Below are 26,011 nucleotides of genomic sequence, written 5' to 3' on the forward strand. Positions count from 1 at the left end.
TGAGTGACTGTCTAACGGTTCCAGAAACCAGGAACGGAGACAGGCTCTATAGACCTCTATGTATGAGTGACTGTCTAACGGTTCCAGAAACCAGGAACGGAGACAGGCTCTATAGACCTCTATGTATGAGTGACTGTCTAACGGTTCCAGAAACCAGGAACGGAGACAGGCTCTATAGACCTCTATGTAGTGAGTGACTGTCTAACGGTTCCAGAAACCAGGAACGGAGACAGGCTCTATAGACCTCTATGTGTGAGTGACTGTCTAACGGTTCCAGAAACCAGGAACGGAGACAGGCTCTATAGACCTCTATGTGTGAGTGACTGTCTAACGGTTCCAGAAACCAGGAACGGAGACAGGCTCTATAGACCTCTATGTATGAGTGACTGTCTAACGGTTCCAGAAACCAGGAACGGAGACAGGCTCTATAGACCTCTATGTGTGAGTGACTGTCTAACGGTTCCAGAAACCAGGAACGGAGACAGGCTCTATAGACCTCTATGTGTGAGTGACTGTCTAACGGTTCCAGAAACCAGGAACGGAGACAGGCTCTATAGACCTCTATGTATGAGTGACTGTCTAACGGTTCCAGAAACCAGGAACGGAGACAGGCTCTATAGACCTCTATGTATGAGTGACTGTCTAACGGTTCCAGAAACCAGGAACGGAGACAGGCTCTATAGACCTCTATGTATGAGTGACTGTCTAACGGTTCCAGAAACCAGGAACGGAGACAGGCTCTATAGACCTCTATGTATGAGTGACTGTCTAACGGTTCCAGAAACCAGGAACGGAGACAGGCTCTATAGACCTCTATGTGTGAGTGACTGTCTAACGGTTCCAGAAACCAGGAACGGAGACAGGCTCTATAGACCTCTATGTGTGAGTGACTGTCTAACGGTTCCAGAAACCAGGAACGGAGACAGGCTCTATAGACCTCTATGAGTGAGTGACTGTCTAACGGTTCCAGAAACCAGGAACGGAGACAGGCTCTATAGACCTCTATGTGTGAGTGACTGTCTAACGGTTCCAGAAACCAGGAACGGAGACAGGCTCTATAGACCTCTATGTGTGAGTGACTGTCTAACGGTTCCAGAAACCAGGAACGGAGACAGGCTCTATAGACCTCTATGTGTGAGTGACTGTCTAACGGTTCCAGAAACCAGGAACGGAGACAGGCTCTATAGACCTCTATGTGTGAGTGACTGTCTAACGGTTCCAGAAACCAGGAACGGAGACAGGCTCTATAGACCTCTATGTGTGAGTGACTGTCTAACGGTTCCAGAAACCAGGAACGGAGACAGGCTCTATAGACCTCTATGTGTGAGTGACTGTCTAACGGTTCCAGAAACCAGGAACGGAGACAGGCTCTATAGACCTCTATGTGTGAGTGACTGTCTAACGGTTCCAGAAACCAGGAACGGAGACAGGCTCTATAGACCTCTATGTATGAGTGACTGTCTAACGGTTCCAGAAACCAGGAACGGAGACAGGCTCTATAGACCTCTATGTATGAGTGACTGTCTAACGGTTCCAGAAACCAGGAACGGAGACAGGCTCTATAGACCTCTATGTATGAGTGACTGTCTAACGGTTCCAGAAACCAGGAACGGAGACAGGCTCTATAGACCTCTATGTATGAGTGACTGTCTAACGGTTCCAGAAACCAGGAACGGAGACAGGCTCTATAGACCTCTATGTATGAGTGACTGTCTAACGGTTCCAGAAACCAGGAACGGAGACAGGCTCTATAGACCTCTATGTATGAGTGACTGTCTAACGGTTCCAGAAACCAGGAACGGAGACAGGCTCTATAGACCTCTATGTATGAGTGACTGTCTAACGGTTCCAGAAACCAGGAACGGAGACAGGCTCTATAGACCTCTATGTATGAGTGACTGTCTAACGGTTCCAGAAACCAGGAACGGAGACAGGCTCTATAGACCTCTATGTATGAGTGACTGTCTAACGGTTCCAGAAACCAGGAACGGAGACAGGCTCTATAGACCTCTATGTATGAGTGACTGTCTAACGGTTCCAGAAACCAGGAACGGAGACAGGCTCTATAGACCTCTATGTATGAGTGACTGTCTAACGGTTCCAGAAACCAGGAACGGAGACAGGCTCTATAGACCTCTATGTATGAGTGACTGTCTAACGGTTCCAGAAACCAGGAACGGAGACAGGCTCTATAGACCTCTATGTAGTGAGTGACTGTCTAACGGTTCCAGAAACCAGGAACGGAGACAGGCTCTATAGACCTCTATGTGTGAGTGACTGTCTAACGGTTCCAGAAACCAGGAACGGAGACAGGCTCTATAGACCTCTATGTATGAGTGACTGTCTAACGGTTCCAGAAACCAGGAACGGAGACAGGCTCTATAGACCTCTATGTATGAGTGACTGTCTAACGGTTCCAGAAACCAGGAACGGAGACAGGCTCTATAGACCTCTATGTATGAGTGACTGTCTAACGGTTCCAGAAACCAGGAACGGAGACAGGCTCTATAGACCTCTATGTATGAGTGACTGTCTAACGGTTCCAGAAACCAGGAACGGAGACAGGCTCTATAGACCTCTATGTATGAGTGACTGTCTAACGGTTCCAGAAACCAGGAACGGAGACAGGCTCTATAGACCTCTATGTATGAGTGACTGTCTAACGGTTCCAGAAACCAGGAACGGAGACAGGCTCTATAGACCTCTATGTGTGAGTGACTGTCTAACGGTTCCAGAAACCAGGAACGGAGACAGGCTCTATAGACCTCTATGTGTGAGTGACTGTCTAACGGTTCCAGAAACCAGGAACGGAGACAGGCTCTATAGACCTCTATGTGTGAGTGACTGTCTAACGGTTCCAGAAACCAGGAACGGAGACAGGCTCTATAGACCTCTATGTATGAGTGACTGTCTAACGGTTCCAGAAACCAGGAACGGAGACAGGCTCTATGTATGAGTGACTGTCTAACGGTTCCAGAAACCAGGAACGGAGACAGGCTCTATAGACCTCTATGTATGAGTGACTGTCTAACGGTTCCAGAAACCAGGAACGGAGACAGGCTCTATAGACCTCTATGTATGAGTGACTGTCTAACGGTTCCAGAAACCAGGAACGGAGACAGGCTCTATAGACCTCTATGTATGAGTGACTGTCTAACGGTTCCAGAAACCAGGAACGGAGACAGGCTCTATAGACCTCTATGTGTGAGTGACTGTCTAACGGTTCCAGAAACCAGGAACGGAGACAGGCTCTATAGACCTCTATGTATGAGTGACTGTCTAACGGTTCCAGAAACCAGGAACGGAGACAGGCTCTATAGACCTCTATGTATGAGTGACTGTCTAACGGTTCCAGAAACCAGGAACGGAGACAGGCTCTATAGACCTCTATGTATGAGTGACTGTCTAACGGTTCCAGAAACCAGGAACGGAGACAGGCTCTATAGACCTCTATGTATGAGTGACTGTCTAACGGTTCCAGAAACCAGGAACGGAGACAGGCTCTATAGACCTCTATGTGTGAGTGACTGTCTAACGGTTCCAGAAACCAGGAACGGAGACAGGCTCTATAGACCTCTATGTGTGAGTGACTGTCTAACGGTTCCAGAAACCAGGAACGGAGACAGGCTCTATAGACCTCTATGTATGAGTGACTGTCTAACGGTTCCAGAAACCAGGAACGGAGACAGGCTCTATAGACCTCTATGTATGAGTGACTGTCTAACGGTTCCAGAAACCAGGAACGGAGACAGGCTCTATAGACCTCTATGTATGGGTGACTGTCCAACACACCACCTAGTGTTATGCTGGACAACTACTGACAGAAAAAGGATCCTATTCACTTTTTCTCAATGACATGTATTGCTAAAATAAAAGGTTTAAGGAAATAAAGACAGACAAAACAGCTCTCTCTCTCAAGCATGATGGTCTTGTAAGTATAAAAGCAAAGCTTTAATATCATTTAAAAAAGCTTGAAAAGGTAATGAATGGGATTAGTGAGTTGTGTGAAGAATCCAGTTCTTTACCTTGTATGGGGTACGAATCACGATTGTGGGAGCACCTCCTCTAAGACTATGATTTCGGCTGTTTGATAAGGTTTGACACCTAAGCAACCTGCCTACACATAGTTTGGAGTACATTAGATCAACATAGCTACTGTAGTAGGTCAAAGCGGTCTGCTGAAAAAAGAAAAACCGTCTCAGACCAATGCCCACTTCTCACGTAAAAAAAATGTTTTTTGTTTAAAATAAAAAAGATTGATGGAATAGGCGAATTAAAAATGAAATGCAAATGAGTATGAAACATCAGTCTACACTTGACCACCAACCCAGTTGAACACCATGCACCAAGAGACTGAAAACACTGGATTAATGGAACACCATGCACCAAGAGACTGAAAACACTGGATTAATGGAACACCATGCACCAAGAGACTGAAAACACTGGATTAATGGAACACCATGCACCAAGAGACTGAAAACACTGGATTAATGGAACACCATGCACCAAGAGACTGAAAACACTGGATTAATTGAACACCATGCACCAAGAGACTGAAAACACTGGATTAAACTTTATTATACAGAATTAATTGTTTTTCATAAATTATTCATCACCCCAAAGATTTTAACGTTAGTCTCAGATGTCATCTTCTCATCCACCAGTCAGTCAGTCAGGCAGAACCACCTCATCCACCAGTCAGTCAGTCAGGCAGAACCACCTCATCCAGCAGTCAGTCAGTCAGGCAGAACCACCTCATCCACCAGTCAGTCAGGCAGAACCACCTCATCCACCAGTCAGTCAGGCAGAACCACCTCATCCACCAGTCAGAACCACCTCATCCACCAGTCAGAACCACCTCATCCACCAGTCAGTCAGGCAGAACCACCTCATCCACCAGTCAGAACCACCTCATCCACCAGTCAGTCAGGCAGAACCACCTCATCCACCAGTCAGAACCACCTCATCCACCAGTCAGTCAGAACCACCTCATCCACCAGTCAGTCAGAACCATCTCATCCACCAGTCAGTCAGTCAGATCCACCTCATCCTCCAGTCAGTCAGAACCACCTCATCCACCAGTCAGTCAGTCAGAACCACCTCATCCACCAGTCAGAACCATCTCATCCACCAGTCAGTCAGTCAGAACCACCTCATCCACCAGTCAGTCAGTCAGTCAGAACCACCTCATCCACCAGTCAGTCAGTCAGAACCACCTCATCCACCAGTCAGTCAGTCAGTCAGTCAGTCAGTCAGAACCACCTCATCCACCAGTCAGTCAGAACCACCTCATCCACCAGTCAGTCAGTCAGTCAGTCAGTCAGTCAGTCAGTCAGAACCACCTCATCCACCAGTCAGTCAGAACCACCTCATCCACCAGTCAGTCAGTCAGAACCATCTCATCCACCAGTCAGTCAGTCAGAACCACTTCATCCACCAGTCAGTCAGTCAGAACCACCTCATCCACCAGTCAGTCAGTCAGTCAGAACCACCTCATCCACCAGTCAGTCAGTCAGAACCACCTCATCCACCAGTCAGTCAGTCAGGCAGAACCACAGGGTAATTTACATTATGCAGACCCCTCCACAATATTACCTAGAACTCACTTGAACCCACTTAGGGTTGCAAAACTCTGGTAACCTTCCAAAAGTTCCCTGGTTTTCAAGGAAAAAAAGGTTCTGGGATTTCCTGCTTATTCTCTCCTAATTACAGGAATGTTTCAACCTGGATTTCTGGAAAACCAGGACATTTTTCGAAAGTTACTCTAAACCCATTATGTCTTAGAGCCCACCCCAATATCACCAGTGGTTCCCTCTCTCACCATACCTAAACCATAACCCATACTCCCATGTAGTTCTCCAGCAAAATATCAGACACCCCATAATGCCTCAACCAGTCAGTCAGATACACCCCAACCAGTCAGTCAGATACACCAACAGGATACTTCATTCACTAGCATAAGTCAATACTGACATAAAACCCACTCTAGAACTTTGATCTAGAACCCTGATCAGTCAGTGTGGTTCTAGATTAGTATAAAAAAGGGTTCAGAGGTGTTTCTGGGAGGTCTGCAGGGGAGGGAGTTCTCTTTCCATTCCTGTGTGTGTGTGTGTGTGTGTGTGTGTGTGTTCATGCAACAAGCAGCATCATCAAGCCACTCCGTTAGCTAGGCATCAGCTGAGCTTTCTTTCTGTTTAAGGAAACACAAGAAAAGCAAACCACTCATCGATCAGTCAGACATGATTTTACACAGGAACATCATGTTCTGACTCGTAGGTATTTTACTAACAGAGACAAATTCCAAGTATTACTTGAATGTGTCAATTACAACTTAAACAATGAGTGTCTATAGTCAAAGAATTGACGCAACTAATGATTAGACACTTAACAGTTGTCTATTTTCTAAACTAGACCTTCATAAATCATAGCTCTAGATCTATACACGGTACATTCCTCTCCATACAAATGACTCACAACAGAGGAAATCAAACAGAATGCAAATGTTAGTTCTTGGAAAGCCTCAAGGACTTCCTAGAATGCTCTGATCATTCATATAAATTAAATTATTCATTGATTACTGGTTAATATTGTGTAACATGCTTGGATGAACCTAGAGGACCACAATGGAAATAACCAGCTCTGTTTTAATCCTCCACCATCTCAGGCTGGAGCAGCCTTCTCCAAATCAATCAGACCCTACCTTCCTACCACGTGTTGTGGTCCCCCTGCTGTACTGGGGACTGCAGCCTGACTGGAAGAGCCAGTCACTGGGCTACCATCTCCTCTCAGGATGGCCGTACACTTCCAGTTATCCATGTAATTGGCTGGGGAGAGAGATAAGACAGAGATGACAAAGGACAGGGAGAAGGAGAGGAGAGAAGAGTCAAAAGGATGGATGGGAATGCTGACATCTTTGAGACACCTACTGTATACTGTTTATATGAGACACCTACTGTATACGAGACACCTACTGTATACGAGACACCTACTGTATACGAGACACCTACTGTATACGAGACACCTACTGTATACGAGACACCTACTGTATACATGAGACACCTACTGTATACATGAGACACCTACTGTATACGAGACACCTACTGTATACGAGACACCTACTGTATACGAGACACCTACTGTATACATGAGACACCTACTGTATACATGACACCTACTGTATACGAGACACCTACTGTATACGAGACACCTACTGTATACTGTTTATATGAGACACCTACTGTATACAGTTTATAATGTAAACTATTCACTTCTTTTTTTGTCTTATATAATATATGCCATTTAGCAGATGCTTTTATCCAAAGCAACTTAGTCATGTGAGCGTACATTTTTCTTAATGAATGGGTGTACCATGCTCTACCAACTGAGCTACACTTATAAGAAATCTGCGCCCCAGGGCTGTATTGACCCCGTGCCCCCTGACCTTTCCAGAGTCAGACACATCCGTCGTCCCCTGAGGAGGCCAGCAGGGTGCTGGTGATGTTCCAGTCTATACACGATACTAATACTAGGTATATACTGATATTACACTAGGTACAGTTGAAGTCGGAAGTTTACATAACCTGAGTGTAAATGTATTTGGCTTTCACAATTCCTGACATTTAATCCTAGTAAAAATTCCCTGTTTTAGGTCAGTTAGGATCACCACTTTATTTTAAGAATGTGAAATGTCAGAATAATAGTAGAGAGAATGATTTATTTCAGCTTTTGTTTATTTCATCACATTCCCAGTGGGTCAGAAGTTTACATACACTCAATTAGTATTTGGTAGCATTGCCTTTAAAGTGTTTAACTTGTGTCAAACGTTCCGGGTAGCCTTCCACAAGCTTCCCACAATAAGTTGGGTGAATTTTGGCCCATTCCTCCTGACAGAGCTGATGTAACTGAGTCAGGTTGGTAGGCCTCCTTGCTCGCACACGCTTTTTCAGTTCTGCCCACAAATTTTCTATGGGATTGAGGTCAGGGCTTTGTGATGGCGACTCCAATACCTTGACTTTGTTGTCCTTAAGCCATTTTGCCACAACTTTGGAAGTATGCTTGGGGTCATTGTCCATTTGGAAGACCCATTTGCAACCAAGCTTTAACGTCCTGACTGATGTCTTGAGATGTTGCTTCAATATATCCACATAATTTTCCCTCCTCATGATGCCATCTATTTTGTAAAGTGCACCAGTCCCTCCTGCAGCAAAGCGCCCCCACAACATGATGCTGCCACCCCTGTGCTTCACGGTTGGGATGGTGTTCTTCGGCTTGTAAGCCTCCCCCTTTTTCCTCCAAACATAACAATGATCATTATGGCCAAACAGTTCTATTTTTGTTTCATCAGACCAGAGGACATTTCTCCAAAAAGTATGATCTTTGTCCCCATGTGCAGTTGCAAACCGTAGTCTAGCTTTTTTATGGTGGTTTTGGAGCAGTGGCTTCTTCCTTGCTGAGCGGCCTTTCAGGTTATGTTGATATAGGACTCGTTTTACTGTGGATATAGATACTTTTGTACCGGTTTCCTCCAGCATCTTCACAAGGTCCTTTGCTGTTCTGGGATTGATTTGCACTTTTCGCACCAAAGTACGAGCGGTATGACGGCTGCGTGGTCCCATGGCGTTTATACTTGCGTACTATTGTTTGTACAGGTGAATGTGGTACCTTCAGGCGTTTGGAAATTGCTGCCAAGGATGAACCAGACCTGTGGAGGTCTACAATTTTTTTCTAAAGTCTTAGCTGATTTATTTTGATTTTCCCATGATGTCAAGCAAAGAGGCACTGAGTTTGAAGGTAGACCTTGAAATATATCCACAGGTACACCTCCAATTGACTCAAATCATGTCAATTAGCCCATCAGAAACTTCTAAAGCCATGACATCCTTTTCTGGAATTTTCCAAGCCGTTTAAAGGCACAGTCAACTTAGTGTATGTAAACTACTGACCCACTGGAATTGTGATACAGTGAATTATAGGTGAAATAATCTGTCTGTAACCATTTGTTGGAAAAATTGTGTCATGCACAAAGTAGATGTCCTAACCGACTTGCCAAAACTATAGTTTGTTAACAAGAAATCTGTGGAGTGGTTGAAAAATGAGGTTTAATGACTTCAGACTTCCACTGTACACTACTACGTATATAAAGTATTCATCCCCTTGGCATTTTTCCTTTTTGTTGCATTACAACCTGTAATTTAAATGTTTTTTATTTATTTATTTGGATTTCCTGTAAATGGACATAAACAAAATAGTCCAAATTCGTGAAAAAGGTAAAACGAAAAAAAATAACTTGTTTAAAAAAAAATAAAAAAACAGAAAAGTGGTGCATGTATATGTATATGTATTCACCCCCTAAATAAGATCTGGTGCAACCAATTACCTTCAGACATCACATAATTAGTTAAATAAAGTCAATCTGTGTGCAATCTAAGTGTCACATGATCTGTCACATGATCTCTGTATATATACACACCTGTTCTGAAAGGCCCCCTGAGTCTGCAACACCACTAAGCAAGGGGCACCACTAAGCAAGGGGTACCACTAAGCAAGGGGTACCATGAAGACCAAGGAGCTCTCCAAACAGGTCAGGGACAAAGTTGTGGAGAAGTACAGATCAGGGTTGGGTTATAAAAAAAATATCAGAAACTTTGAACATCCCACAGAGCACCATTAAATTCATTTTTTTTTTAAATGGAAAGAATATGGCACCACAACAAACCCACCAAAACTCACGGACCAGGCAAGGAGGGCATTAATCAGAGGCAACAAAGAGACCAAAGATAACCCTGAAGGAGCTGCAAAGCTCCACAGCGGACCACTTTAAGCTCCACAGAGCTGGGCTTACGGAAGAGTGGACAGAAAAAAGCCATTGCTTAAAGAAAAAAATAAGCAAACACGTTTGGTGTTCGCCAAAAGGCATGTGGGAGATGCCCCAAACATATGGAAGAAGGTACTCTGGTCAGATGAAACAAAAATGTTGATTTTTGGCCATCAAGGAAAAACGCTATGTCTGGCAAAAACGCAACACCTCTCATCACCCCAAGAGCACCATCCCCACAGTGAAGCATGGTGGTGGCAGCATCGTGCTGTGGGGATGTTTTTCCATCGGTAGGGACTGGGAAACTGGTCAGAATTGAAGGAATGATGGATGGCGCTAAATACAGGGAAATTCTTGAGGGAAACCAGTTTCAGTCTTCCAGAGATTTGAGACTGGGACGGAGGTCCACCTTCCAGCAGGACAATGGCCCTAAGCATACTGCTAAAGCAACACTGGAGTGGTTTAGGGGAAACATTTAAATGTCTTGGAATGGCCTAGTCAAAGCCCAGACCTCAATCCAATTGAGAATCTGTGGGATGACTTAAAGATTGCTGTACACCAGCAGAACCCATCCAACATGGAGCTGGAGCAGTTTTTCCTTGAAGAATGGGCAAAAATCCCAGTGGCTGGATGGGCCAAGCTTATAGAAACATACCCCAAGAGACTTGCAGCTGTAATTGCTGCAAAAGGTGGCTCTACAAAGTATTGACTTTGGGGGAGTGAATAATTATGCACACTCAAGTTCCATTTTTTTGTCTAAATTCTTGTTTGTTTCACAATAAAAATATTTTGCATCTTCAAAGTGGTAGGCATGTTGTGTAAATCAAATGATACACCCCCCCAAAAATGCATTTTCATTCCAGGTTGTAAGGCAACAAAATCGGAAAAATGCCAAGAGGATGACCAGCAAGGTGCTCGATGGTAACAGATTTTGGCCTGCCTACGATCTGTGGACCGACCATGGTCCACTGTCACCCAGAAGCCCGTGATCATGACATCAACTCCCTCCTGCCCACGGTTCTGGTCAACTACTCCATTAGGTTTTAACGACCTACTCCAATATTGTCACCATTGTCACTCCATTAGGTTTTAACGACTTTCGTTTTATGCAATCTGAGGAACTGAGGGAGGACTACAAACATTCTTTTTAAACACCCTCGCTAGCAAAGCGAAAAATGTCTGGTCTACCCAAGAATGCCATTGGTCAACTCCAAAACATACAGAATGCTGCAGTACGGGTACTGACCAAGACCAGACAGAGAGCACACATTACACAGGTTTAAAGGTCTCTGCACTGGATGCCTGTGAGTTTTAGAATTAATTTTAGGATTCTTCTATTGGTTTTTAAATCAATCCACGATTGTGCACCACAATACATGTCAGACATGATTTTACGTTATGTACCCAGTAGGTCCCTCAGGTCCTCTGGCCAAGACCTAGGACCAAGAGGCATGGAGAGGCAGCCTTTAGTTGTTATGCCCCCAGCCTGTGGAACAGCCTAATAGAGAACCTGAGGGGGGCTGAAACTGTGGACACATTTAAAAGAGATCTTAACAGGTCTATACTAACACTAGGTCTATACTAACACTATACTAGGTCTATACTAACACTAGGTCTATACTAACACTAGGTCTATACTAACACTAGGTCTATACTAACACTATACTAGGTCTATACTAACACTAGGTCTATACTAACACTAGGTCTATACTAACACTAGGTCTATACTAACACTATACTAGGTCTATACTAACACTAGGTCTATACTAACACTATACTAGGTCTATACTAACACTAGGTCTATACTAACACTAGGTCTATACTAAGACTAGGTCTATACTAACACTAGGTCTATACTAAGACTAGGTCTATACTAAGACTAGGTCTATACTAAGACTAGGTCTATACTAACACCAAGTCTATACTAACACCAAGTCTATACTAACACCAAGTCTATACTAACACCAGGTCTATACCAGGTCTATACTAACACTAGGTCTATACTACGTCTATATTATCACTAGGCCTATACTAACACTAGGTCTATACTAAGACTAGGTCTATACTAACACTAGGTCTATACTAGCTCTATACTAACACTAGGTCTATACTAACACCAGGTCTATACTAACACTAGGTCTATACTAAGTCTATACTAACACTAGGTCTATACTAACACTAGGTCTATACTAAGTCTATACTAACACTAGGTCTATACTAGGTCTATACTAACACTAGGTCTATACTAAGTCTATACTAACACTAGGTCTATACTAACACTAGGTCTATACTAGGTCTGTACTAACACTAGGTCTGTACTAACACTAGGTCTGTACTAACACTAGGTCTGTACTAGGTCTATACTAAGACTAGGTCTATACTAACACTAGGTCTATACTAACACTAGGTCTATACTAAGACTAGGTCTGTACAAATACTAGGTATGTACTAGGTCTGTACTAATACTAGGTCTATACTAAAACTAGGTCTGTACAAATACTAGGTCTATACTAATACTAGGTCTGTACAAATACTAGGTATGTACTAGGTCTGTACTAATACTAGGTCTATACTAAAACTAGGTCTGTACAAATACTAGGTCTATACTAATACTAGGTCTATACTAACACTAGGTCTATACTAAGTCTATACTAACACTAGGTCTATACTAACACTAGGTCTATACTAACACTAGGTCTATACTAAGTCTATACTAACACTAGGTCTATACTAACACTAGGTCTATACTAACACTAGGTCTATACTAAGTCTATACTAACACTAGGTCTGTACTAATACTAGGTCTATACTAAAACTAGGTCTGTACAAATACTAGGTCTATACTAATACTAGGTCTATACTAACACTAGGTCTATACTAAGTCTATACTAACACTAGGTCTATACTAACACTAGGTCTATACTAACACTAGGTCTATACTAAGTCTATACTAACACTAGGTCTATACTAACACTAGGTCTATACTAACACTAGGTCTATACTAAGTCTATACTAACACTAGGTCTATACTAACACTAGGTCTATACTAACACTAGGTCTATACTAAGTCTATACTAACACTAGGTCTGTACTAATACTAGGTCTATACTAAAACTAGGTCTGTACAAATACTAGGTCTATACTAATACTAGGTCTATACTAACACTAGGTCTATACTAAGTCTATACTAACACTAGGTCTATACTAACACTAGGTCTATACTAACACTAGGTCTATACTAACACTAGGTCTATACTAAGTCTATACTAACACTAGGTCTATACTAACACTAGGTCTATACTAACACTAGGTCTATACTAAGTCTATACTAACACTAGGTATATGCACTCTACCTTTCCAGAGTCGGACACAGCCATCATCCCCTGACGAGGCCAGCAAGGTGCTGGTGATGTTCCAGGAGACTCTCCACACCTGGGAGTTGTGGTTGTCAAACTGGGCCAGGATCTGAACCTGCAGCTTAGTGGGACCAGACGACCCCACTGCAGACTCGTTCCTGTAGAAACAGAGAGACCAGCAGGATAGGGTTAGAGGATAGGGTCAAACTGGGCCAGGATCTGAACCTGCAGCTTAGTGGGACCAGACGACCCCACTGCAGACTCGTTACTGTAGAAACAGAGAGACCAGCAGGATAGGGTTAGAGGATAGGGTCAAACTGGGCCAGGATCTGAACCTGCAGCTTAGTGGGACCGGAGGATGATGTGACCTCTCTCCTGTAGAAGGGACGTGATCGGGACACCAGACAATCAAGTAGGATATTTGTTTAGGGGGTAAGTCAGTGACAAAAGCTACAATGGCCACTTCAGAAACATCAGTTAAGAACTCACACCGAGTCAGCCTGGAAATGACTTGCACTGCAGACAATAACCAGCATTATGACGCTCCACGGTGACCTGGCTGCTGGTGAATCCTGCCTCAGAAGAGATCTGGCTACTGGATGCGTGTAGGAGCATGTCCTTTAAATAAACTCACCTCATTGGTATCAGCTTGAAGATGCATACGTCTTTGGTGGCGATGGCGAGCACGTGAAAAGAGCGTCCCAAGTTGGGAGCAAAGGCAATGTCATGGACTGGATCTGTCACCGTCATCAGATTTTCTGCCTTAGCATACTTCCTGATAAAAATGATTAGAATAATCAATAAAACATGGGATTCATATACTTCCCTTCTACAACAACAGACAATCGGAAGAAGCTATTCAGACTCCATGTATTCAATCACAACATGGTGGCAGTCTGTCCTGAGACATGGCTCCTACAGTGGAGTCTAGGGTTGTTTGAGACATGGCTCCTATAGTGGAGTCTAGGGTTGTTTGAGACATGGCTCCTATAGTGGAGTCTAGGGTTGTTTGAGTCATGGCTCCTATAGTGGAGTCTAGGGTTGTTTGTCCTGAGACATGGCTCCTATAGAGGAGTCTAGGGTTGTTTGTCCTGAGACATGGCTCCTATAGTGGAGTCTAGGGTTGTTTGAGTCATGGCTCCTATAGTGGAGTCTAGGGTTGTTTGTCCTGAGACATGGCTCCTATAGTGGAGTCTAGGGTTGTTTGTCCTGAGACATGGCTCCTATAGAGGAGTCTAGGGTTGTTTGTCCTGAGACATGGCTCCTATAGTGGAGTCTAGGGTTGTTTGAGTCATGGCTCCTATAGAGGAGTCTAGGGTTGTTTGTCCTGAGACATGGCTCCTATAGAGGAGTCTAGGGTTGTTTGAGTCATGGCTCCTATAGTGGAGTCTAGGGTTGTTTGTCCTGAGACATGGCTCCTATAGAGGAGTCTAGGGTTGTTTGTCCTGAGACATGGCTCCTATAGAGGAGTCTAGGGTTGTTTGTCCTGAGACATGGCTCCTATAGTGGAGTCTAGGGTTGTTTGAGTCATGGCTCCTATAGTGGAGTCTAGGGTTGTTTGTCCTGAGACATGGCTCCTATAGTGGAGTCTAGGGTTGTTTGTCCTGAGACATGGCTCCTATAGAGGAGTCTAGGGTTGTTTGTCCTGAGACATGGCTCCTATAGTGGAGTCTAGGGTTGTTTGAGTCATGGCTCCTATAGAGGAGTCTAGGGTTGTTTGTCCTGAGACATGGCTCCTATAGAGGAGTCTAGGGTTGTTTGAGTCATGGCTCCTATAGTGGAGTCTAGGGTTGTTTGTCCTGAGACATGGCTCCTATAGAGGAGTCTAGGGTTGTTTGTCCTGAGACATGGCTCCTATAGTGGAGTCTAGGGTTGTTTGAGTCATGGCTCCTATAGTGGAGTCTAGGGTTGTTTGTCCTGAGACATGGCTCCTATAGTGGAGTCTAGGGTTGTTTGTCCTGAGACATGGCTCCTATAGAGGAGTCTAGGGTTGTTTGTCCTGAGACATGGCTCCTATAGTGGAGTCTAGGGTTGTTTGAGTCATGGCTCCTATAGAGGAGTCTAGGGTTGTTTGTCCTGAGACATGGCTCCTATAGTGGAGTCTAGGGTTGTTTGAGTCATGGCTCCTATAGTGGAGTCTAGGGTTGTTTGAGACATGGCTCCTATAGTGGAGTCTAGGGTTGTTTGTCCTGAGACATGGCTCCTATAGTGGAGTCTAGGGTTGTTTGTCCTGAGACATGGCTCCTATAGTGGCGTCTAGGGTTGTTTGTCCTGAGACATGGCTCCTATAGTGGAGTCTAGGGTTGTTTGTCCTGAGACATGGCTCCTATAGTGGAGTCTAGGGTTGTTTGTCCTGAGTCATGGCTCCTATAGTGGAGTCTAGGGTTGTTTGTCCTGAGACATGGCTCCTATAGAGGAGTCTAGGGTTGTTTGTCCTGAGACATGGCTCCTATAGAGGAGTCTAGGGTTGTTTGTCCTGAGACATGGCTCCTATAGAGGAGTCTAGGGTTGTTTGTCCTGAGACATGGCTCCTATAGTGGAGTCTAGGGTTGTTTGAGTCATGGCTCCTATAGTGGAGTCTAGGGTTGTTTGTCCTGAGACATGGCTCCTATAGAGGAGTCTAGGGTTGTTTGTCCTGAGACATGGCTCCTATAGTGGAGTCTAGGGTTGTTTGAGACATGGCTCCTATAGTGGAGTCTAGGGTTGTTTGTCCTGAGACATGGCTCCTATAGAGGAGTCTAGGGTTGTTTGAGTCATGGCTCCTATAGTGGCGTCTAGGGTTGTTTGTCCTGAGACATGGCTCCTATAGTGGCGTCTAGGGTTGTTTGTCCTGAGACATGGCTCCTATAGAGGAGTCTAGGGTTGTTTGAGTCATGGCTCCTATAGTGGAGTCTAGGGTTGTTTGTCCTGAGACATGGCTCCTATAGAGGAGTCTAGGGTTGTTTGTCCTGAGACATGGCTCCTATAGTGGAGTCTAGGGTTGTTTGAGTCATGGCTCCTATAGTGGCGTCTAGGGTTGTTTGTCCTGAGACATGGCTCCTATAGAGGAGTCTAGGGTTGTTTGTCCTGAGACATGGCTCCTATAGTGGAGTCTAGGGTTGTTTGAGTCATGGCTCCTATAGAGGAGTCTAGGGTTGTTTGAGTCATGGCTCCTATAGAGGAGTCTAGGGTTGTTTGTCCTGAGACATGGCTCCTATAGTGGAGTCTAGGGTTGTTTGTCCTGAGACATGGCTCCTATAGTGGAGTCTAGGGTTGTTTGAGTCATGGCTCCTATAGTGGCGTCTAGGGTTGTTTGAGTCATGGCTCCTATAGAGGAGTCTAGGGTTGTTTGAGTCATGGCTCCTATAGAGGAGTCTAGGGTTGTTTGTCCTGAGACATGGCTCCTATAGTGGAGTCTAGGGTTGTTTGAGTCATGGCTCCTATAGTGGAGTCTAGGGTTGTTTGAGACATGGCTCCTATAGTGGAGTCTAGGGTTGTTTGAGTCATGGCTCCTATAGTGGCGTCTAGGGTTGTTTGTCCTGAGACATGGCTCCTATAGAGGAGTCTAGGGTTGTTTGAGTCATGGCTCCTATAGTGGCGTCTAGGGTTGTTTGTCCTGAGACATGGCTCCTATAGTGGCGTCTAGGGTTGTTTGTCCTGAGACATGGCTCCTATAGAGGAGTCTAGGGTTGTTTGAGTCATGGCTCCTATAGTGGAGTCTAGGGTTGTTTGTCCTGAGACATGGCTCCTATAGAGGAGTCTAGGGTTGTTTGTCCTGAGACATGGCTCCTATAGTGGAGTCTAGGGTTGTTTGAGTCATGGCTCCTATAGAGGAGTCTAGGGTTGTTTGAGTCATGGCTCCTATAGAGGAGTCTAGGGTTGTTTGTCCTGAGACATGGCTCCTATAGTGGAGTCTAGGGTTGTTTGTCCTGAGACATGGCTCCTATAGTGGAGTCTAGGGTTGTTTGAGTCATGGCTCCTATAGTGGCGTCTAGGGTTGTTTGAGTCATGGCTCCTATAGAGGAGTCTAGGGTTGTTTGAGTCATGGCTCCTATAGAGGAGTCTAGGGTTGTTTGTCCTGAGACATGGCTCCTATAGTGGAGTCTAGGGTTGTTTGAGTCATGGCTCCTATAGTGGAGTCTAGGGTTGTTTGTCCTGAGACATGGCTCCTATAGTGGAGTCTAGGGTTGTTTGTCCTGAGACATGGCTCCTATAGTGGAGTCTAGGGTTGTTTGTCCTGAGACATGGCTCCTATAGTGGAGTCTAGGGTTGTTTGTCCTGAGACATGGCTCCTATAGTGGAGTCTAGGGTTGTTTGAGACATGGCTCCTATAGTGGAGTCTAGGGTTGTTTGAGACATGGCTCCTATAGTGGAGTCTAGGGTTGTTTGTCCTGAGACATGGCTCCTATAGAGGAGTCTAGGGTTGTTTGTCCTGAGACATGGCTCCTATAGAGGAGTCTAGGGTTGTTTGTCCTGAGACATGGCTCCTATAGTGGAGTCTAGGGTTGTTTGAGACATGGCTCCTATAGTGGAGTCTAGGGTTGTTTGTCCTGAGACATGGCTCCTATAGAGGAGTCTAGGGTTGTTTGAGACATGGCTCCTATAGTGGCGTCTAGGGTTGTTTGTCCTGAGACATGGCTCCTATAGTGGAGTCTAGGGTTGTTTGTCCTGAGACATGGCTCCTATAGTGGAGTCTAGGGTTGTTTGTCCTGAGACATGGCTCCTATAGAGGAGTCTAGGGTTGTTTGTCCTGAGACATGGCTCCTATAGTGGAGTCTAGGGTTGTTTGTCCTGAGACATGGCTCCTATAGTGGAGTCTAGGGTTGTTTGTCCTGAGACATGGCTCCTATAGTGGAGTCTAGGGTTGTTTGTCCTGAGACATGGCTCCTATAGTGGAGTCTAGGGTTGTTTGTCCTGAGACATGGCTCCTATAGTGGAGTCTAGGGTTGTTTGTCCTGAGACATGGCTCCTATAGAGGAGTCTAGGGTTGTTTGTCCTGAGACATGGCTCCTATAGAGGAGTCTAGGGTTGTTTGTCCTGAGACATGGCTCCTATAGTGGAGTCTAGGGTTGTTTGTCCTGAGACATGGCTCCTATAGTGGAGTCTAGGGTTGTTTGTCCTGAGACATGGCTCCTATAGTGGAGTCTAGGGTTGTTTGTCCTGAGACATGGCTCCTATAGTGGAGTCTAGGGTTGTTTGTCCTGAGACATGGCTCCTATAGTGGAGTCTAGGGTTGTTTGTCCTGAGACATGGTTCCTATAGAGGAGTCTAGGGTTGTTTTTCCTGAGACATGGCTCCTATAGTGGAGTCTAGGGTTGTTTGTCCTGAGACATGGCTCCTATAGAGGAGTCTAGGGTTGTTTGAGTCATGGCTCCTATAGAGGAGTCTAGGGTTGTTTGTCCTGAGACATGGCTCCTATAGTGGAGTCTAGGGTTGTTTGTCCTGAGACATGGCTCCTATAGTGGAGTCTAGGGTTGTTTGTCCTGAGACATGGCTCCTATAGAGGAGTCTAGGGTTGTTTGAGTCATGGCTCCTATAGTGGAGTCTAGGGTTGTTTGAGTCATGGCTCCTATAGAGGAGTCTAGGGTTGTTTGTCCTGAGACATGGCTCCTATAGTGGAGTCTAGGGTTGTTTGTCCTGAGACATGGCTCCTATAGTGGAGTCTAGGGTTGTTTGAGTCATGGCTCCTATAGTGGCGTCTAGGGTTGTTTGAGTCATGGCTCCTATAGAGGAGTCTAGGGTTGTTTGAGTCATGGCTCCTATAGAGGAGTCTAGGGTTGTTTGTCCTGAGACATGGCTCCTATAGTGGAGTCTAGGGTTGTTTGAGTCATGGCTCCTATAGTGGAGTCTAGGGTTGTTTGTCCTGAGACATGGCTCCTATAGTGGAGTCTAGGGTTGTTTGTCCTGAGACATGGCTCCTATAGTGGAGTCTAGGGTTGTTTGTCCTGAGACATGGCTCCTATAGTGGAGTCTAGGGTTGTTTGTCCTGAGACATGGCTCCTATAGTGGAGTCTAGGGTTGTTTGAGACATGGCTCCTATAGTGGAGTCTAGGGTTGTTTGAGACATGGCTCCTATAGTGGAGTCTAGGGTTGTTTGTCCTGAGACATGGCTCCTATAGAGGAGTCTAGGGTTGTTTGTCCTGAGACATGGCTCCTATAGAGGAGTCTAGGGTTGTTTGTCCTGAGACATGGCTCCTATAGTGGAGTCTAGGGTTGTTTGAGACATGGCTCCTATAGTGGAGTCTAGGGTTGTTTGTCCTGAGACATGGCTCCTATAGAGGAGTCTAGGGTTGTTTGAGACATGGCTCCTATAGTGGCGTCTAGGGTTGTTTGTCCTGAGACATGGCTCCTATAGTGGAGTCTAGGGTTGTTTGTCCTGAGACATGGCTCCTATAGTGGAGTCTAGGGTTGTTTGTCCTGAGACATGGCTCCTATAGTGGAGTCTAGGGTTGTTTGTCCTGAGACATGGCTCCTATAGTGGAGTCTAGGGTTGTTTGTCCTGAGACATGGCTCCTATAGAGGAGTCTAGGGTTGTTTGAGTCATGGCTCCTATAGAGGAGTCTAGGGTTGTTTGTCCTGAGACATGGCTCCTATAGTGGAGTCTAGGGTTGTTTGTCCTGAGACATGGCTCCTATAGAGGAGTCTAGGGTTGTTTTTCCTGAGACATGGCTCCTATAGTGGAGTCTAGGGTTGTTTGTCCTGAGACATGGCTCCTATAGAGGAGTCTAGGGTTGTTTGAGTCATGGCTCCTATAGAGGAGTCTAGGGTTGTTTGTCCTGAGACATGGCTCCTATAGTGGAGTCTAGGGTTGTTTGTCCTGAGACATGGCTCCTATAGTGGAGTCTAGGGTTGTTTGTCCTGAGACATGGCTCCTATAGAGGAGTCTAGGGTTGTTTGAGTCATGGCTCCTATAGTGGAGTCTAGGGTTGTTTGAGACATGGCTCCTATAGAGGAGTCTAGGGTTGTTTGTCCTGAGACATGGCTCCTATAGTGGAGTCTAGGGTTGTTTGTCCTGAGACATGGCTCCTATAGAGGAGTCTAGGGTTGTTTGAGTCATGGCTCCTATAGTGGAGTCTAGGGTTGTTTGAGTCATGGCTCCTATAGTGGAGTCTAGGGTTGTTTGTCCTGAGACATGGCTCCTATAGTGGAGTCTAGGGTTGTTTGTCCTGAGACATGGCTCCTATAGTGGAGTCTAGGGTTGTTTGTCCTGAGACATGGCTCCTATAGAGGAGTCTAGGGTTGTTTGAGTCATGGCTCCTATAGTGGAGTCTAGGGTTGTTTGTCCTGAGACATGGCTCCTACAGTGGAGTCTAGGGTTGTTTGTCCTGAGACATGGCTCCTATAGTGGCGTCTAGGGTTGTTTGTCCTGAGACATGGCTCCTATAGAGGCGTCTAGGGTTGTTTGTCCTGAGACATGGCTCCTATAGTGGCGTCTAGGGTTGTTTGTCCTGAGACATGGCTCCTATAGTGGCGTCTAGGGTTGTTTGTCCTGAGACATGGCTCCTATAGAGGCGTCTAGGGTTGTTTGTCCTGAGACATGGCTCCTATAGTGGTGTCTAGGGTTGTTTGTCCTGAGACATGGCTCCTATAGTGGAGTCTAGGGTTGTTTGTCCTGAGACATGGCTCCTATAGTGGCGTCTAGGGTTGTTTGTCCTGAGACATGGCTCCTATAGAGGAGTCTAGGGTTGTTTGTCCTGAGACATGGCTCCTATAGTGGAGTCTAGGGTTGTTTGAGTCATGGCTCCTATAGAGGAGTCTAGGGTTGTTTGAGTCATGGCTCCTATAGAGGAGTCTAGGGTTGTTTGTCCTGAGACATGGCTCCTATAGTGGAGTCTAGGGTTGTTTGTCCTGAGACATGGCTCCTATAGTGGAGTCTAGGGTTGTTTGAGTCATGGCTCCTATAGTGGAGTCTAGGGTTGTTTGTCCTGAGACATGGCTCCTATAGTGGAGTCTAGGGTTGTTTGTCCTGAGACATGGCTCCTATAGAGGAGTCTAGGGTTGTTTGTCCTGAGACATGGCTCCTATAGAGGAGTCTAGGGTTGTTTGTCCTGAGTCATGGCTCCTATAGAGGAGTCTAGGGTTGTTTGAGACATGGCTCCTATAGTGGCGTCTAGGGTTGTTTGTCCTGAGACATGGCTCCTATAGTGGAGTCTAGGGTTGTTTGTCCTGAGACATGGCTCCTATAGTGGAGTCTTGGGTTGTTTGAGTCATGGCTCCTATAGTGGAGTCTAGGGTTGTTTGTCCTGAGACATGGCTCCTATAGTGGAGTCTAGGGTTGTTTGTCCTGAGACATGGCTCCTATAGAGGAGTCTAGGGTTGTTTGTCCTGAGACATGGCTCCTATAGTGGAGTCTAGGGTTGTTTGTCCTGAGACATGGCTCCTATAGAGGAGTCTAGGGTTGTTTGTCCTGAGACATGGCTCCTATAGAGGAGTCTAGGGTTGTTTGAGTCATGGCTCCTATAGTGGAGTCTAGGGTTGTTTGAGACATGGCTCCTATAGAGGAGTCTAGGGTTGTTTGTCCTGAGACATGGCTCCTATAGTGGAGTCTAGGGTTGTTTGTCCTGAGACATGGCTCCTATAGTGGAGTCTAGGGTTGTTTGAGTCATGGCTCCTATAGTGGAGTCTAGGGTTGTTTGTCCTGAGACATGGCTCCTATAGAGGAGTCTAGGGTTGTTTGAGACATGGCTCCTATAGAGGAGTCTAGGGTTGTTTGTCCTGAGACATGGCTCCTATAGTGGAGTCTAGGGTTGTTTGAGTCATGGCTCCTATAGTGGAGTCTAGGGTTGTTTGTCCTGAGACATGGCTCCTATAGTGGAGTCTAGGGTTGTTTGAGACATGGCTCCTATAGTGGAGTCTAGGGTTGTCTGAGACATGGCTCCTATAGTGGAGTCTAGGGTTGTTTGAGACATGGCTCCTATAGTGGAGTCTAGGGTTGTCTGAGTCATGGCTCCTATAGTGGAGTCTAGGGTTGTTTGAGACATGGCTCCTATAGTGGAGTCTAGGGTTGTCTGAGACATGGCTCCTATAGTGGAGTACCAAATGGCACCCTGTTTGACCAGGGTCCATAGGGACACTAGGTGACATTTGGGACACAGCCTAGGTCTCCGGCCATGCTTCAGGGTGTAGGTAGCTGTTAGATAGCAATACCATTAGGTAAGGCACAGATGTGTCAAATGGGATGAGGAGAGGTGGTGCTACCATGATACAAACCTTGTGTTTTCAATGTATTCATAGATGTGAACTTTCCCGCTGTATGCTGTGTTGCTGTCATCAGAGCCCACTGCTATCATGGGGGCGTGGGCACGGGAGCTGCAAGCACAACCATAGGAGGATGATGATGTTCTAGGTACAGCAGGTTTGTCTCTTCCTTGTGTTTCAACATGCAGCCACACAGTTATACTCTACAAACTAACATCACCTCTGATGATTGGCTCAAGCACTTTTGTGTTTCAACATGCAGCCACAATGGAGTCTGGGAGCTTCCGCTCCTTCCTGCTTCGAAACATAGCAACAAGAAACAGAACTACTGTGGTGTTGACCACCACCTAGTGGTCAGAACAATGTGCTATGCTCAGACCACTCATTACTGTCCTCATTTCCACACAGGTCTACACAGAGAGACAATGGGTCTGTTGGGTTGGTACTGCCCACATATCTTGAACATACCTATGTGCAAGTTTGTTCTGATAAATCTGAGTATGGTTTGCTAAATGATCATGTGGCATCATAGGAGGGCCCAACCTGGAGGGGCTCCAGGAGATACAGGAGCAGCTGAGTTTAGAGGAGATCTCCTGCTGCAGGGACCACTGGCTGAGGTTCATCACGTCTGGAGCTTCATAGATCCTCATAACCCCGTCTGCTGAGCAAGTGGTCAGCATCAGACCCATGTGTTTAGGAGCAAACTTCACGTCAGTCACCGACGTCCTGCTGTCCACCAGAGTGGTCCTCTTGATCTGGAAAGAGACAAGAGTGTGAGGGGGAGACGCACAGGGAGAGGGACAGCAGGGCTGGGTAAGGGTTAGTTGTCCCCCGGGGCCGGGCCAGTCGACACTCTGGGCTGGGTTGTCTCTTAACTGATCTAGACTACCTTTCACCCGGTTACTGAGTCCTCTCTGTTCACTGAGCTAGACTCTCCCCTTTTCCACAGTTCTCACCCTGTGACTGAGCCCTCTCTACTAACTGATCTAGACTACCTTTCACCCGGTTACTGAGTCCTCTCTGTTCACTGAGCTAGACTCTCCCCTTTTCCACAGTTCTCACCCTGTGACTGAGCCCTCTCTACTAACTGATCTAGACTACCTTTCACCCGGTTACTGAGTCCTCTCTGTTCACTGAGCTAGACTCTCCCCTTTTCCACAGTTCTCACCCTGTGACTGAGCCCTCTCTACTAACTGATCTAGACTACCTTTCACCCTGTGACTGAGCCCTCTCTTATAACTGACCATCTCCTTCAACATTTCACTGCACCCATCAGCGTATGTGAAAATAAACATATTTTTTCCCCTTTAGTTCTCACCCAGTGACTGAGTCCTCTCTGTTAAAGGAGAAGTTCACCCATACATTGAAACTAGTTCAGTGGAGTTTGCCCTCTCCCCCTGTAGTGCTGTACTGAAACAGCTGCAAAAACAGCTGCTGTTGCTGGATGCAGGCCTCGCTCTGCTCCGTTGCCAGTGAATTCATGATTCAGAAATCCCTGAAGTGTGGACAAACTGTTGTTTTATTGAAAGAGTACGGCCGAATGAGCTATTTTTGTCAACAAAAAAAAGAAAAGTACTACGAGTCAGGAAATGTGTACTTTTCCACCGAAAACGTGTGATTATTTTATAGAAATGTTTTATGTAGCCGACAGCCACAGCAGTGGAGATGGGTAACTGCTAATGTGCAGCATCGGGGGGAATCCCTGCTACATAGAATCAGCACCTTATGCCCTTAAACATCCTAGGCCTCTATGTTTACATGATATGGTGTAATGGTAATAACACAATAACACCTCCAACGTCAAGAATGAGGCTACATACCTCCAACGTCAAGAATCAGGCTACATACCTCCAACGTCAAGAATCAGGCTACATACCTCCAACGTCAAGAATCAGGCTACATACCTCCAACGTCAAGAATCAGGTTAGGCTACATACCTCCAACGTCAAGAATCAGGCTAGGCTACATACCTCCAACGTCAAGAATCAGGCTACATACCTCCAACGTCAAGAATCAGGCTACATACCTCCAACGTCAAGAATCAGGCTACATACCTCCAACGTCAAGAATCAGGCTACATACCTCCAACGTCAAGAATCAGGCTACATACCTCCAACGTCAAGAATCAGGCTTGACTACATACCTCCAACGTCAAGAATCAGGCTTGACTACATACCTCCAACGTCAAGAATCAGGCTTGGCTACATACCTCCAACGTCAAGAATCAGGCTTGGCTACATACCTCCAACGTCAAGAATCAGGCTTGGCTACATACCTCCAACGTCAAGAATCAGGCTTGGCTACATACCTCCAACGTCAAGAATCAGGCTTGGCTACATACCTCCAACGTCAAGAATCAGGCTACATACCTCCAACGTCAAGAATCAGGCTTGGCTACATACCTCCAACGTCAAGAATCAGGCTTGGCTACATACCTCCAACGTCAAGAATCAGGCTTGGCTACATACCTCCAACGTCAAGAATCAGGCTTGGCTACATACCTCCAACGTCAAGAATCAGGCTTGGCTACATACCTCCAACGTCAAGAATCAGGCTTGGCTACATACCTCCAACGTCAAGAATCAGGCTACATACCTCCAACGTCAAGAATCAGGCTACATACCTCCAACGTCAAGAATCAGGCTACATACCTCCAACGTCAAGAATCAGGTTAGCTACATACCTCCAACGTCAAGAATCAGGTTAGCTACATACCTCCAACGTCAAGAATCAGGTTAGCTACATACCTCCAACGTCAAGAATCAGGTTAGCTACATACCTCCAACGTCAAGAATCAGGTTGGCTACATACCTCCAACGTCAAGAATCAGGTTGGCTACATACCTCCAACGTCAAGAATCAGGTTAGCTACATACCTCCAACGTCAAGAATCAGGTTGGCTACATACCTCCAACGTCAAGAATCAGGTTGTCTACATACCTCCAACGTCAAGAATCAGGTTGGCTACATACCTCCAACGTCAAGAATCAGGTTGGCTACATACCTCCAACGTCAAGAATCAGGTTAGCTACATACCTCCAACATCAAGAATCAGGTTAGCTACATACCCCCAACGTCAAGAATCAGGTTAGCTACATACCCCCAACGTCAAGAATCAGGCTACATACCTCCAACGTCAAGAATCAGGCAAGGCTACATACATACATCCAACGTCAAGAATCAGGTTAGCTACATACCCCCAACGTCAAGAATCAGGCTACATACCTCCAACGTCAAGAATCAGGCTACATACCTCCAACGTCAAGAATCAGGCAAGGCTACATACATACATCCAACGTCAAGAATCAGGCTAGGCTACATACATCCAACGTCAAGAATCAGGAAAGGCTACATACCTCCAACGTCAAGAATCAGGTTAGCTACATACATCCAACGTCAAGAATCAGGAAAGGCTACATACCTCCAACGTCAAGAATCAGGTTGGCTACATACCTCCAACGTCAAGAATCAGGCTGGCTACATACCTCCAACGTCAAGAATCAGGCTACATACCTCCAACGTCAAGAATCAGGCTAGATACCTCCAACGTCAAGAATCAGGCTAGACTACATACCTCCAACGTCAAGAATCAGGCTACATACCTCCAACGTCAAGAATCAGGCTAGATACCTCCAACGTCAAGAATCAGGCTAGATACCTCCAAC

General features: G+C 45.7%; 1 protein-coding gene and 1 long non-coding RNA gene across 8 annotated transcripts in view; both read right to left on the reverse strand.

Moving 5' to 3' along the window:
• The window catches only part of seh1l (SEH1-like (S. cerevisiae)), a 51,825-nt gene that overhangs the window by 14,125 nt on the left and 11,689 nt on the right, over window positions 1-26,011 (reverse strand). Inside the window, exons 4-11 of one of the 7 annotated variants that reach the window (XR_005473234.1) lie at window positions 22,891-23,102; window positions 22,360-22,458; window positions 13,805-13,945; window positions 13,168-13,328; window positions 6,701-6,824; window positions 5,459-6,190; window positions 4,859-4,940; window positions 3,930-4,814 (exon numbers count right to left, since the gene is read on the reverse strand). Coding sequence is in view for 2 of the 7 variants with exons in the window: in XM_038971510.1 (XP_038827438.1) it covers window positions 6,701-6,824; window positions 13,168-13,328; window positions 13,805-13,945; window positions 22,360-22,458; window positions 22,891-23,102 (737 nt within the window). In the remaining 5 variants the exon portion in view is untranslated. Of the gene's footprint in view, window positions 1-3,929; window positions 4,941-5,298; window positions 5,343-5,458; window positions 6,191-6,700; window positions 6,825-13,167; window positions 13,329-13,804; window positions 13,946-22,359; window positions 22,459-22,890; window positions 23,103-26,011 lie in introns of those variants that run through there. The other 6 variants (XR_005473233.1, XR_005473236.1, XR_005473232.1 and 3 more) reach the window with 6 other exon arrangements.
• LOC120026792 lies at window positions 3,930-5,273 on the reverse strand. The gene is made up of 2 exons (XR_005473237.1): window positions 5,187-5,273; window positions 3,930-4,962 (listed from the first exon to the last, which is right to left on the reverse strand). It is a non-coding gene; the product is annotated as an uncharacterized LOC120026792 (long non-coding RNA).

The sequence above is a fragment of the Salvelinus namaycush genome, chromosome 32, assembly GCF_016432855.1.
Source record: "Salvelinus namaycush isolate Seneca chromosome 32, SaNama_1.0, whole genome shotgun sequence".
NCBI lineage: Eukaryota > Metazoa > Chordata > Actinopteri > Salmoniformes > Salmonidae > Salvelinus > Salvelinus namaycush.